This window comes from Cryptotermes secundus, unplaced genomic scaffold, assembly GCF_002891405.2.
Source record: "Cryptotermes secundus unplaced genomic scaffold, Csec_1.0 scaffold568, whole genome shotgun sequence".
NCBI lineage: Eukaryota > Metazoa > Arthropoda > Insecta > Blattodea > Kalotermitidae > Cryptotermes > Cryptotermes secundus.
This window is the reverse complement of record NW_019725423.1, coordinates 2000084-2014289: the sequence shown is the minus strand read 5'-3', so window position 1 is coordinate 2014289 and position 14206 is coordinate 2000084. Positions and strand designations below refer to the sequence as shown.

The 14206-nt window shown below is 40.7% G+C and overlaps 1 protein-coding gene and 1 long non-coding RNA gene across 2 annotated transcripts in view; one reads left to right on the top strand and one right to left on the bottom strand.

Annotated features, from left to right (window-relative positions):
* The window catches only part of LOC111863371, a 71533-nt gene that overhangs the window by 1153 nt on the left and 56174 nt on the right, over positions 1–14206 (bottom strand). Inside the window, exon 2 of the long non-coding RNA XR_002842587.2 lies at positions 3108–3408. This is a non-coding gene — a long non-coding RNA (uncharacterized LOC111863371). The remainder of the gene's footprint in view (positions 1–3107; positions 3409–14206) is intronic.
* LOC111863370 lies at positions 1603–13289 on the top strand. The gene is made up of 5 exons (XM_023849632.2): positions 1603–1718; positions 5969–6038; positions 6126–6211; positions 7078–7258; positions 12172–13289. Exons 1-5 carry the CDS (start codon positions 1635–1637, stop codon positions 12465–12467), a joined length of 717 nt encoding a protein of 238 aa, XP_023705400.1. The 5' UTR covers positions 1603–1634; the 3' UTR covers positions 12468–13289.

The window sequence follows — 14206 nt, the reverse complement described above, 5'->3', positions numbered from 1 at the left end:
CATCCTATCTCTCAAGATCAATTTTAATATTGTCCACACACACATATGCCTTGGTCTTCCCAGTCGTCTCTTTCCATCTGGCTCTCCCACCAATATTCCATATGCATTCCTCGCCTCCGACATTCGTGCTACATGCACTGCCCACCTTATCCTCCTTGACTTGATCATTTTAATTATACTTGCAGAAGAGTATTCGTTTTGAAGATCCTCATTATGCAGTTTTCTCAAACCTCCTGTCACTTCATCTCTCTTTGGTCCAAATATTCTCCTCAGCACCCTGTTCTCAAACACCCTCAGTCTATGTTCCTCCCTTAAAGCCAGATACCAGGTTTCACACCCATACAGAACCACAGGCAAAATTATAGTTTTGTATATTCTAATTTTTATGTTTTTGGACAGCAGATGAGAAGACAAAAGGTTCTGGACTGAATGGTAGCAAGCATTACCCGAGTTCAATCTCCTCTTAATTTCCTCCTGAATAAGGTTTCGATCTGTTATCGTTGTTCCCAAATATCTGAACTGTGCCACATATACTATGCTACACACCCAATAGGTAATTCCACTCCGAAAGAGTGCCTACTTTCCAGAGATTAGGTTAATCACCGCGCGTGGAATCTCTTACACAAACATTAGCTGTTATTCTGAAACAACCAATACAATTCGGATTAAAATTAACTTAAGGTTTTGCAATAACTGCGTCGATTAAGAGTGCAAACAATTAGCATAGGAATGCTTTGTGTTAACTAAACAAATATTAACATAGACTGAGGGTGTTTGAGAACAGGCTACTGAGGATAATATTTGGACCGAAGGGACATGCAGTGGGTGGAGGTTGCAGAAAGCTGCATAATGAGGAGCTTCATAACTTCTACTCTTCGCCAAGTAAAATAAGAACGATCAAGTCGGGTGAGATGGATAGGGCATGTAGCACGAATAAGGGAGAATAGAAATGTATACAGAATATTAGTAGGAAAGCCAGAAGGAAAGGTACCACTGGGAAGACCAAGACGTAGGTGGGTGGACAGTATCCTTGACAGAGATAGGATGGGATGGTATGGATTGGATTTATCTGGCTCGGTATATGGACCAGTGAAGAGCTCTTGTGAACACGGTAGTAAACCTTCGGATTCCATAAAATGCTGGGAAGTTATTGAGTAACTGCCCAATTGGCAGCTTTTCAAGAAGGGCTTAGCTCCATAAGCAAGCGAGTGAGTGAGACACATTCAATATTGAACTGCGACTAGTTCAAAATGCAACCCATTCGTAACTAACTAAGCTTCTCCATTGCACTATCCCATCACTGTTCCTTCGTTCCAGTCCAGTTCCTCCTCTTGAAGTTTAATGCTTTAACTGAAGAAATGAAACAAATTCCGCAAAAGTGGAATATGCGAAGAAAGGAACGGTTGCAGTATATGTGTTAGTACGCATAAAAGTACCAGTAATTCATAAAAATATATATTGCTAAAACTCTGTCCCAATTGCAGAACCACGTTTAGAAATACAAATTATCTTATCAGAGTCTCTGCTGAGGAATGTCACAGCTGATAATAGATTCAAGTTCTCACACACAAACATAGGAAGAGCATTTTATCAATATACAGGGACTCTCCGCTCTCAGTCAGAATAATACTGTGATGGCTTGTGTCAGAGTCAGAACACCTTTCTGTGGAAAGGGGGAACTCAGATGTGCGGTAGTTTTCGTAGGTGTATTTTACTTGGTAGGTATCGTGCAACATATATTATTCTAAAAAAATGTAGATGTTCTGATAGTAATTCATCTTATAAGTAAACATTGCATATACAAGGAGCGTACAGGATACACCAGAAGAATTTTGCACTTTTGCATCTGAAAGAAAATAAAATGTGGAAATTACAATTTGCATGCAACAGACTTTCAGCGCAAATAATTAAAGTTTGTACTCAATAGTATATTATTGTTAGGGTGAGAATGGGGTAGGTACCAGATGTAGAATTTCGGTCTTCAAGACAGCTGTCTCAATGTTCGTAATTACTTCCCTTTCACGATCAAGGATATAGATTTGGGGTGAGGATTCCTGCTCATTTTTTCGGTGGTTCACTGTGTTGTCACCGATGTAAATTTTGTTAATTCGAGGCACTAACCTGGCATGTAAAAAAAAGTAAATTTATCCCTATAACAGGCCGTGGAAGCCCATAGGGTTTAGATATGATCAGGTTCCCACATTTTGTAGACAATCGACTCACAGATGTCGGCAAGGTTGTCAGTCTTACGCGCCGATCGCTTTATACCCCCAAGAACATTCTAAGAATATTCCTGGAACTCATTTCTGTTAGAGGCTGATTCGACCCCAGGGCCATAGTGCGGCTGGAGGAATTATGTCATTTGAAAAAAAGAATCCAATGACTTCATCGGGACTTGAACCAGAGATATTCCGGCTTGTAGCATAGTGCTTCAACCAACTACGCTACTGCGTGCCCCCTGACCTGGCATGTAGAGGCAATAAATATATATATATATATTTAGTAAAGGGTGTCTAGGAAACACGTCGACACCTGTGCTGTATCCCAGACATGTCTTCTAACGATTTCTATCTCTTTGCATTGCTGAGAACCCAGACACTTGACACGATGAACAGGCATCGAGCATGTCCTCCAGAAGTTACGGCAAGGTCGTCCGCAGGTTTGTTTAAAGGAGGTGAAAAATAATCAGTTAAATTTGACGTCGATTAAGTAGCAAAACAGAGGTATAATAACACATGTGCATGGTATTCCCTTACTTCTTGAGAATTATGGATGGCATTTCCAGAGTAATTCCATCCAATATATACAAAATTTACTTAGAGCTCGCAGTCTATTTTTATCTTCCTAAACCCCATCTCCATTTTTCTTTACGGATAAATATTTCCTTTTGTATCTTTCATGTTTCTGTCTTTAATTCGGGCGCCTTTTTTTATTCTGGTTACTTACAGTTAAGAACAGTGTTTAATATTTTTCTTATAAATTAATCTTCTAATTTATGCTTGCACAAGTTAATAAACAAAATTAATCCAGGAAATTCATTGGACGCTCCTCGTATTACCTATTTCTGCCATATCTGCCAAATATACGGAAAGAGGCAACCAACATACCTGTAAATAATCCGACGATCCAAGAAGCAAAGGGATATTAAAATTTCAGTCTTATAATAAAATTCGCTATCTTTCGCCTAAGAACTCAGTAGCTGCAGAAAATCACATACTTAAGTAAAATCTAAAAAAATCGTAACTACGTTATAGTAATACAATGATACAGTTTCTGGACAATATCCATCGTTCTCATTTTTGAGATAGAAGTTTCTAAGACTAGACTACGTCTCTGTCCTCAGTTGAAAAGCCTTCTCAGTATGGTCCAATTAATAGAGCCCGATCTCTGGATGCACGAGTCCAGTATCTGAAAAGAAATTTAAATTAAAAATTAGGACAGGGAAAAATATGAAAAATCGAGGATTGCCCACATATACATGTACAATATGTCTCTATGATGTATTGACATTCACTCAAATTTCTCTCTATATAAATGACAAATATGGGTCACAATTTCCAGAGCATTCATAATAGACAAATTCTAACACAGAATTCATGCAACTATAAAAACAAATTTTCTGCCTTTTTCGTTTCAATTTACAATTGATAATTACACTTATTTTCACCTATTTTTCAAGCATTAGAAGAGGGTCACTTTTAAATACCAATAACCTCCTTGTAAAATTGCGGACCCATGCCAAACTAATGAATAATATGTAAAAGAATACTGAATTTGCGACTTGTCGAAACTCTGCTTATGTGTCTCAATTTCCATTCAATGTATTTAAAAATATTCTCTGATGTGTTACATTTCCGAAGCTAATCAATTTAAGCCGCCTGGCCGCGGGCCGGATATGCGACAGATGTTGTCCCGGAAATAAGTAATTATACAACTGGCGCCAACACATGCTAATGCTGAGTTGCAAATACGGCTATACGTGTTCATACGTGCCATGCAGTAAAGAACAGAACATTCTAGGCCTGAACATTAATAAACCGAGCACCGGGTTCAGCACAATGATCAGCAACAGGCTCCGATTGTCTGTACACTAAGTACAGAAAGTCCACGTCATCACTAGAACCGTACATGAGAACGTAGTTCCGTAGTCTCTCTGACAATACTCAAGATATCGTTCCGCTGTACTTGTCAGGAATCGAATCTGTCTTCCAGTCATGATCGAGCTCTGGCGAATAAAATTCATAGGACCACCTGAAACACAGACAACACAATCTCTCCACGAAATCCTTCTTATCTAACATTCGTAATAAATGAATATAAATTTATTGGACTAGCGATATCTAATATTGTGGTATGATGCAGAGTTTTGCGTACGTTACGGGACTGGAAATATCGCACAGATAATTGTAATGCATCTCAGATAATTCGCTTTCATAACTGTCAGTCTGAGATACACATGCACAGAAAAAGTCTCTCATAATGTAAACTTAAATATGTAACGGGTCTCTATTGAGCAATTACCACGTGGGTTGAACATGTTTCTTCTTTCTAACCTCACTACATCAGCTCAAGAACTACCGTAATTTCTAATTTTCATTGCGTGCATCATGTATTTATTATATATACAATTCTTTATTGGAATCCCTGAGTAACACAACAACATAACGATCAAGGTCAACATTACCTTAGCTACATGTTTCGGCTTTTAAAGCCATCATCCTGATGATTGGTATGTGTTATGTGTTTATTCCGTGTTTGTGTTGTTCCGTGTTTAGGTAGAGGCCTTGCAACGAGCTGATCACTCGTCCAAGGAGTCCTACCGTCTGTGAAAAGGGTCAAATTGAAAAAAGACTAGACACCGTACGGTAAGAGGCAAGGAAAGTAATAGTGTTTGTGTTCACATGGGCCGAAACTCTGCCAAGGAGTTCTATGAGTGTCCAATGAATTCATAATATCAGAACTCATTCTTATATAAACAGGTGAAAGGCCTCATTCCGAGTATAGTGAAGAAGAATAGCATATTTCACATATACCGTAAATTTGACAAGGAGCATATAATTATAATACATAACTCTTTTTTAATTTTATAATGGACCTAAATACCTGTAAGAGCAGAACATGGTTTAGCATTATTAAAATTCGTGTGAGCATTGTTTCGCATCAAGGATAAAGACAGGCGAACACTTCCTATTGAATTAAATGGCTACTATGAAAGAAAACCATAATTATCTAATATGAAAAGATAAAACCAGTTCAGTTTAGCTGTCTGTCGCATATGAAAGCACCACGTGGCTGAATTCAACTTGGAGCCAGGCTTGTAAATATAGAAATCCTAACGTCCTGTTCGAAGATAAAAATTAAGACATAATTCAGAATCAGTTCTCTTAAAGAACTGATGAGTGTTCCTTAAACGCAGTATTACTTTAATTTCCTATAGTCTCAAAACTAAATAACTAAGTGCATATTATAGGTTATTCTTATCCTGCTGGAGGAGTCCCGTATATTTCACACGAATCTCAAGATTTTGCCACTATGATCAATAGACTACGCTGTCAAATCCTATACTTCCCTGGCGTAGTTCATAATATCCCATCCTATCTTCCTGTGAACAATTTTAATGTATTCATATCGATCCTATCCTTGAGAATCTCAGGTCCAGTCGAATACTATTCTTCGCCGGCTCAGTTTACACTCTGCAATCCTTTCTCTCTCTCATCAATTTTAATGTATTCCTAATGATCCTATTCTTGAGATTCTCAGGCCCAGTCGAATACTATTCTTCGCCGGCTCTCCCATCCTATTTTCTTCCACAAATTTTAATGTAATCCTGTTGATCCTATCATTTAGATTCTCAGGCCAGAATTTTGTTTATATTTCTAATTTCTCCTACAGCCTCGGAAGAGCGGCTATTTCTGTGTCTCTGAGTTTCGAGACGATTAAACTCGGGGGAACGTTTGCTTCTTTGCAGATAATAGCGTTGGCGGGAACAGCCGCAGGCTTTGGATACAAGGCGACAGACTATGGATACGGTACTTACGGTATGCCATGTTCTCGCAACTGGTGTTCAAGTTACTGAGTTACTAATATGGCTATTGAATAATATCCTCTGCCTTCTTCTATTCCAGGAGAGAACTATTTTCTGTTGCTGTTGGGCGTATCTTGTGTCATATGGATCATAGTAAACATTCTCCTGCTTCACGGCGCCATTACGGTAAGATACAATTACTGAATGAGAAGTGCAGTTATGCTACCAAAATCCAATGGACGGAATAAAAGCAATTCAAAAGGATTCCGTACAAATCTGGATTTAGATACTGAGTTATTATTCTGATATTCGTAGTAGCCATGACGAAGTTAGAGTATCAGAAATCGTGGGTGAGGATGAAATTATTATCTTGTTTGAGGCTTTCGTGCCTTTACTCTGTTTGTTCACAGTTAGGCCCAGAGCATACTTTTTGAGTAGGCAGTGACCTCATGTTGCCTCTCACAGTGTCGGCACGGTCTAAGGCATGAACCGTCTTCGTCCGCTGAAACACTGGTGTCATGTGTTCGAATCCCACTCGAGGCATGAATCTCTGTATGCGTTTATTCAGCGCTTGTATTGTTCCGTGCCTAAGTAGCGGCCTTGCGATGGACTGATCCCCCATCCAAGGAGTCCTACTGACTGTGTAATGGATCAAGAGACTAAAAAGCGGACAAGTTCCAACAAAGGGCTATAGAACCATAGATAATTAGACAGATAGACCCCATCCTTTGCAGTTCTATGTTCCCCTTCAAATACCAAATTACGATGGAATTCTTTCGGTATTTTGCTTTACAGAAATATGCACAGGGACAGACACACATTTCCAGTTATGGTCATATATTATATACTCTCCTTATGAAATCATGGAAACTAAACTTAACCTGCCTTAGCCCATATTTGGTAGAGGGAATCCTTCCATATCAAAAGTAATACTTATAGTGCCAGGAATTGGTGTAGTCAAAAAAGTGATCCAGAAAAAAATCTGGGCGCTTATAGCTTGGGCCTTACACGTCATCTTGCAATTAATTTAAAATCTGTATTTATTTAATTAGAAGCAGCACAAGTTCCTTCTGCCATGGATCTACTGGCATGTGGTGCTCCCTGTCATTGCATTCGCCGAACTAATCTGGAGCAGCATCGTGATGGACAAAGTGTCTGTGTTTAAGGGTCCGCTTTATGGCTTCCTAGAAGATTCCATGGCTGCTGTGCTTTCCTGCGTCGTCACATTCCTGTGTGAGTACGCGAACGGAAGTAGCACTTCCTTCATATCTGATGAGTATGTACATATTCAGCTGTGATAATTAACAAATTTCAACATCATACAATGTTTTGATCTTGACTGTAAATATTGATATTCTGAAGTGGACTTCGTATAATATTGTGACATGTTGACCCCTACCTCCCCAGCGGTAACGTAACGCTCGCGTGATAGGCGAGTTCCCGCCCCGCCACTCCCCTCCGCGGTGACGTCACCGAGGGATATCGCGGTCGCTAGGCAACGCGAGTCAACAGCGGCGACGTTACGATAGTAACAGCGGTTACCTCCGCTAGCGTTACATAGCAACACAGCGCCAGGCAAAGAGGATGCCTATTACGGGGCCGTATTGTCCGATCGAGGCTACATAGGGAGCAGCGAAGGCTATTCACAGTTAGTTTGTACCGAGACAGTTAGCGAGTCCTGGAGCTACCGCCGAGTTAGCCAGCAACTAGTCAGTTGTATTGTGGCATTTTTCAGTGTACTAATTGTGATACTGCAGATAGCAGTAACCGTCAATCTGTATTTGGGCGATTGTATGAGCGAATGTGAAATAAAATTCGCTATATAAAATACGGCGTGAAGTTATTTGTCGCGATATACGCCCGATACGCGACAATATATACGACAAATTTCGGTAAGTATTGTCACGTGTTAGTGACCAGACATAGGTTTTGGATTGGTAATTTGATTTACTGGATCCATGAAAATCGTAATTACATGTAATTATAATACTGTCACCAATTCGCACACTCTACTTATCACTACAGCACTTGCAAAATTTACCATGTCTTCACCAGTCGTTGCCTAATAACAGAGTTCAACATTGTCCCCTTCTACTTATGTTGCTACAGGCTGACGTTCACCTCGACTCATGACGGTGTTTTCAAAGCCAAAGTCATTTTATCATTGTCGGTTTCCCACCAATCACTTCTATCCAGCATCAAGTCCAATAAGACCCACGATCAGGGCTCAACTGAGCCCTTGCGGTCATAGTCCTTATGTACGTCCTCTCTGATGAGAAGATGAATACGTTTGGCCTTTTCTCCAGTTTACGTATCGCACATGTAGCATGTTATTAAAAAGAACCTTCCTTTTGCTCTATATACAAGTCGTTTGTCAGCCCAGGCTTTGGTAAGCAGATCATGCCTATCTTACGTGTCTTATGCTACAACAGCAACTTAGTCACGTGAACGGTCGTAAGCTTGACCACCTCCAAGATTAAGTCTCTTATATTTTCTGCCTGACTTCGCCTTGTCCTATACTGCATACCGATAATCGCGTTCCCTTTGAAACGGGAACGAACGAGTCGTTGCCAGGTAAAAAGTTACTAAACACAAGAGTACCCAAGAGTACCGTGACAACCAACAGGACAACAGAGGAACAGTTCAAAGTGGTGTCTTCCGTGCGGGCATCGCAGAAGTTACAAAAGACAGTGCATTCGTGAATTCAAGTAGTAGTAGTAGTAGTAGTAGTAGTAGTAGTAGTAGTAGTAGTAGTAGTAGTAGTAGTAGTAGAGACCAGTCCGAGATTAATTAGTGATTAGTGAAAGACTAGTTTGACCGCTCTTTGCCCACCCCTGGACGCCACATCTACTTTAATCGTCTCCCACCGTTGTTGGTTGGGTGTCGCTTGGGTGTTCGTCTCGTCGCTGGCTGCTGGAGCTGCTGCTGGTGGTTTGCGGCTACAGCCTGTTTAAATCTGCTCACCCATCATCCTTAGCACCTCCTCTTCTGGTTGTCAGGTAATTAGTAAAGGGTTGGGCGACAGTAAACTTATGGAATTCGTTTACTATTTTGGTGGAGAAGGGGATGCTGGTGGGGGGGTGCTAGTTCAAGTTGATAGAGATGAGAATCAGTCTCAGGGCGTTTATCAGGGTCTCGCTCGTAAGGAGAAGGGGAACTCTTTCTCCTACGTAAGCAAACACTTGTTCACAGAGACACTTCATTGCGCTGTTACTCACTGGTGAACAGTCAACTAGATCATACGTCCATGATTTATTCTAACCGTCTTACAGTGCATACATTTATTCACCTTACTCTTCTCTCTTGCACTACATGTTTCGGCACTAAAGTGCCATCTTCAGGTGCTTTTCGTTGTACGTCAAACTACTTCATTGCATGCCCTGTTGTCTTTATACTGAAATATATACTCGTCATATATATTGATAAATTTTAAATATTAAAAATATTAAAACTGTTCAGGATTTGTCATCCTTATGTCGTATCTCAATACGCGAGTCACACCCATCTTCCTCTATCGGAGCATTCTTCCTACTTTCGTGTGTGTATTGTGCTTTGTGTTGTGTCTTGCTCCTGTGACTGCGTGTGTTATACTGCCTTAGATCATACGTGTTCCTTTATGCAGGACTCGCACTGGTGCGGCTGTAGAAGTGTTTAAACAGCTTGCTTAAGTTTCCAAATAGATTTCGGATGAAGAATGCAGTCTTCTGGGATTTGGCACCGTGTATATGTGGTGTTAACCGACGTTTCGGAGGAACGTATCGCCCCCATCTTCAGGGTTGAAGAAAAGTATAAGTAAATCTGCAAGCGACAACACCGTGAGACACGATAAAGCAGACTAAAGAGTATACCGTTAGAGCAGAGAGGGAAGGGGATGAACTGCAAGTGAACAAGTGAAAGCAGTGGTGTGGGAGGGGTGGGGGAAGGGAGCCGGGACAAGCGATTTTGTGTAGGGGAGAGATAGCAAGGTTAACTGGCTGGGCTTTAACTGTGAGCTGAGGGGGGGGGGTTGTTATGTTGGTTGGTCATGGCCATGTGGCTTCCTGGATCTAGCGTCATATCCCGGTGGGGGGTTTTTAAGAGAACAGATAAGAGGTTTCCAAGACTTGCTGAGACGAAACCCATCCTCTCTGTTCATATTCCCTGGATGCAGTTCGATCTCAATGGCTTCCCTAATGATGCGATCCATATAGCGCGTCTTGGTGGCGAGGATGGAGGTATTCTGAAGCTGAATGCGGTGTCCCAGTTCGATGCTGTGTTCAGCTACGGCCGACTTGTCCGGATGTTCGAGACGGATGTGCCGCTGATGCTCCTTCAACCTCGTGTCCACGGAGCGGCCTGTCTGCCCAATATAGACTTTCCCGCACTCGCATGGGATACTGTATACACCCGGTGTCCTTAGGCCCAGGCTGTCTTTAACCGGCCGGAGGAAATTGGATAATTTGTATGGAGGCAGACCCACTGCTTTGATGTTGTGCCGGGACAGCACTCTGCTGATACGGTTGAATATGGTCCCGACATAGGGAAGGAAGGCGACTGAGCCCGGTTTGTCTTCAGGCCGGCTGATGTTGGGCCGACGGTTGAGAACTCTGTGGATCTGCCGGTTGTTGTATCCGTTCTTCTTGAATACATCCTTCAGGAGCAGCAACTCCGCATGTAGGCTGTCTTGATCACACAGTGCTCTGGCCCTGTGCACCAATGTAGAAAGTGCAGCTTGCTTGTTGGAAGGGTGGTGGTGGGACGCAGCGTTAAGGTACAGGTTAGTATGGGTGGGTTTGCGGTACACTCTATGGCCCAGGGAACCGTCGGGTCTCCTGTAAATATCTATGTCCAGGAAGGGGAGGTGGCCTTCAGATTTCGGATGTTCTAAATTTTACTCCAAGCCGAGTCAATAGTCAGCGGGTCGTTACACTCACTGTTCCTATACACCTACACAAACTAACACGCAGTCACAGGAGTAAGACACAACACAAAGCACAATACACACACGAAAGTAGGAAGAATACTCCGACAGAAGAAGATAAGTGTGACTCTCGTACAGAAATACGACATAAGGATGACAAATCCTGAACAATTTTAACATTTTTAATATTTAAGATTTAGCAATATATATGGCGAATATATATTTTAGTTATTTTAGTATAAAGACAACAGGGCATGCAATGCAGTAGTTCGACGTACATCGAAAAGCACCTGAAGATGGCACTTTAGTGCCGAAACATGTAGTGCAAGAGAGAAGAGTAAGGTGAATAAATGTATGCACTGTAAGACGGTCAGAATAAATCATGGACATAAATCAGTGCAACAGGACGCTAAAATATAACAAAACTAACTTAACAGAATTTCTAGCAGAATTTACAGTCACACGTATGGCGATACAGAATTCGCGTCCGAACAATTGGTGAGCTGTAATACGACTATCTTAACAGAATGACTTCTCCTCAAAACTAGAAGTCCTGACAGCTTCTTATCGGCCCATGAGTCATCTCCTTAAATTTTAAGACTTGTCAAATTTGAACAAGAGGAGTTTACTTCATTTGCTATTCCTCCAATCAATTCCAGAATTCAAGGGAATTTAGACTCTAATGACTTAACGTAACTTTTGACAGCCGTTTGATGAATTCTACCGGTAGCGTGGGCTCTGGGCCTTCCCACTTTTGACATATGGTGTCCTGGACCTGGCAGAGATCGTGTTCCCAAGCAAATTTTGTGTAGAATTTCTAGGAAATAAACTGCAGGGGTCCTTCCTGTTTCTCTTTGAAGCTATGTAAAGAGCCGCTTTCTTAAGAGTAAGAATTGACCTATGTCCCTCTTGGATAATTTTTGTTCAAACAAGTAAATATCATCTAACAATATGATTACCAGTAGTAAATACATGTTCTTAATTTAAAAACTGAGATGGGGTTGACAGTACGGTTACACTGGCGAGAGATTCTTCAAGGAGGTTCTTTATACGGCTTGGGAAGGAGTTAAATGTTTAAGCTGTTATAATCAAATGTAACTGTAAAGAAGTGCCAATAAATCCAATCATCAAATCCAGAAACCATTGTTATTCGTCATTCTAACAACCCTAGGCTTGACATTATTTTATCATATCCAGCAAATGTTACTTTCTATGAGTAGTTACTATAGAATTTTTGTTCCTCTAGGTACGGTGATGTACTTCTTCATCTTGGTGTACAGTTTATATCGCGACTTGAAGGGCGTGGACAGCAACAATACTCCAAACACATCTGAGCGTCCTGTTATAACAGTGCTGCAGCCTGGTTACAACAAGTTTGCAGGAGCGCCACTTGGTCACCCAGTGTTGCAGACAGGAATGCCATCTACCAACACATTGTCGCAAGCTGCTCAGGCTGCTCAGTATGATGAAGCCGTAGCGCCGGCTTCTGCTAATCGGGAAGGAGAGACAGAGAACTATTACGTAATACCTGACGGCAAATAACTTCATTCAGTCTCTCTCCAGGCTCTCCGAAATAATAATAAGACGAACAATTGAATTCAGTTCTTTACTTGTTCACTTGCTCAGCATCCCAAAGGCTAATTACAATAATGCAAGCACGAGCAAAATAAAGAAACAAACAAACATACACACTGAAGAAAAAAAGTGGCTAATTTTATCATTTAGACCATAACAATTTTATTAGAGCAATCACGCAAACCATTATGAGATGAAACAGGAAGTTCTGGGAAGAACTAATCGCCTACTTCCCTTTCGCCGTAATTGTAGTACCTGATAGGGCAAGTAGAAAGAAAAGGTTAGTGTGTATGCGTAATGAAGTCAATAAAATGCTGCAATGTTGGTATTATTGATTGGAATTATTTGCGAGGTGCACCGTTGAGATGACCTCAGATGGCACGATATACATACACAAGTTTCATGACGATTGGTAGAATTAAGTTTATTGCTTCGACAAATTGAGAGGTTGTAATGTTGGTACTAGTAATAAGAGGGTTTCACTAGAAAAGCCGCTTCCAAAGATCGTCATACAACATATTTTGAGGGGGTAGTTCTACACCACAAATTGAATACTCTGGGTCAAATGAAAGTAGGAAGAATGCAAGCAAATACAACTTCACAGTGTGTGTACACTAAGAACGTTTGCAACAAACAGTTCAGTATGGAAATACTATATTATCTTTCTATCCGTAACCAATGGGTCTATTATACCTAGGATCCTAATAATGTTCCTGGTGTCCCAAAGCCGTGTTATCAAGAACTGCACTTAACGAGATATGATATATATATATATCACTGTCATCTTCTCCAAGCACATTTATCTGATCACGAGGCCTATTGTATTCAAAGTATCCACTAGTTTGTCAACTTTTTACAGAATATTACAGTTACAAATGAGTACTTAAGCTGTTCTAGTGTGTATTTAGCATTGACTACAAGCCACCATACATCCATAACGCTCTAATTATTTTACCTTCTCTTATTTTCTCTCTCTCTATCCAGTAACACCGTATCTCCCACTATGCTCGATTTCAGGGAGTCGTTTGTTGGGCTACAGGAAAAAAAATGAATCAAATTTCATATCGAAATATTTCGGATCCGGGGGGGAGGCTGAATTACAAAACGTTTGACCATGCGTAGGCCCGATACTTGACATATGTACCAATGAGTACCTGCATACTTGCTTAATCTATCGAAAATTTTCGTTTGTCAAAAAATTTCTACAAGGCGATCCAAAGTCACAAAGAGGAAAAATGATTAACTGTACTTTTTGCATGTTCCGTACAATAAGTACAAACTTCGGTCTGCCCGTCTCACAGCCCGAATATTTGAAATCCGAAAATTACGGAACCTGTTTGATGAAATATATTATTGACAGTCTACTCCGAAATGCTTCTCTCAAATATAATATCCATTTGAATCTGTATAATATACTACTACTTGATATATAACTGAAATCCAATTTTACCTAGTGAATCAAAATGGAAACCAACAAGAATATTGTCACGTGTTAGTGACTAAACACGGAGTTTGGGTTGATAATTGAACGTAATGAATTCATACAACCCGTAAATTCAAGTAATTAAAAATCTCTTGCTAATTCGTGTACTCGACTTCTCATTACAGCATATACTAAGTTTGCTCATTCTGTTTTACCTAGCCGTCGCTAGGCTATGGCTCCAACAACGTAAATTTATCTGTTCTCGTACCTAAGTCGTTGCTTG

Coding starts and splice junctions, on each gene's coding strand:
- LOC111863370 (XM_023849632.2), top strand. CDS start 1,635: ATGGCTTGTGTCAGAGTCAGAACACCTTTCTGTGGAAAGGGGGAACTC. Junction 6,039..6,125: donor CTATGGATACGGTACTTACG/GTATGCCATGTT, acceptor CTTCTATTCCAG/GAGAGAACTATTTTCTGTTG. Junction 7,259..12,171: donor CTGCGTCGTCACATTCCTGT/GTGAGTACGCGA, acceptor TTGTTCCTCTAG/GTACGGTGATGTACTTCTTC.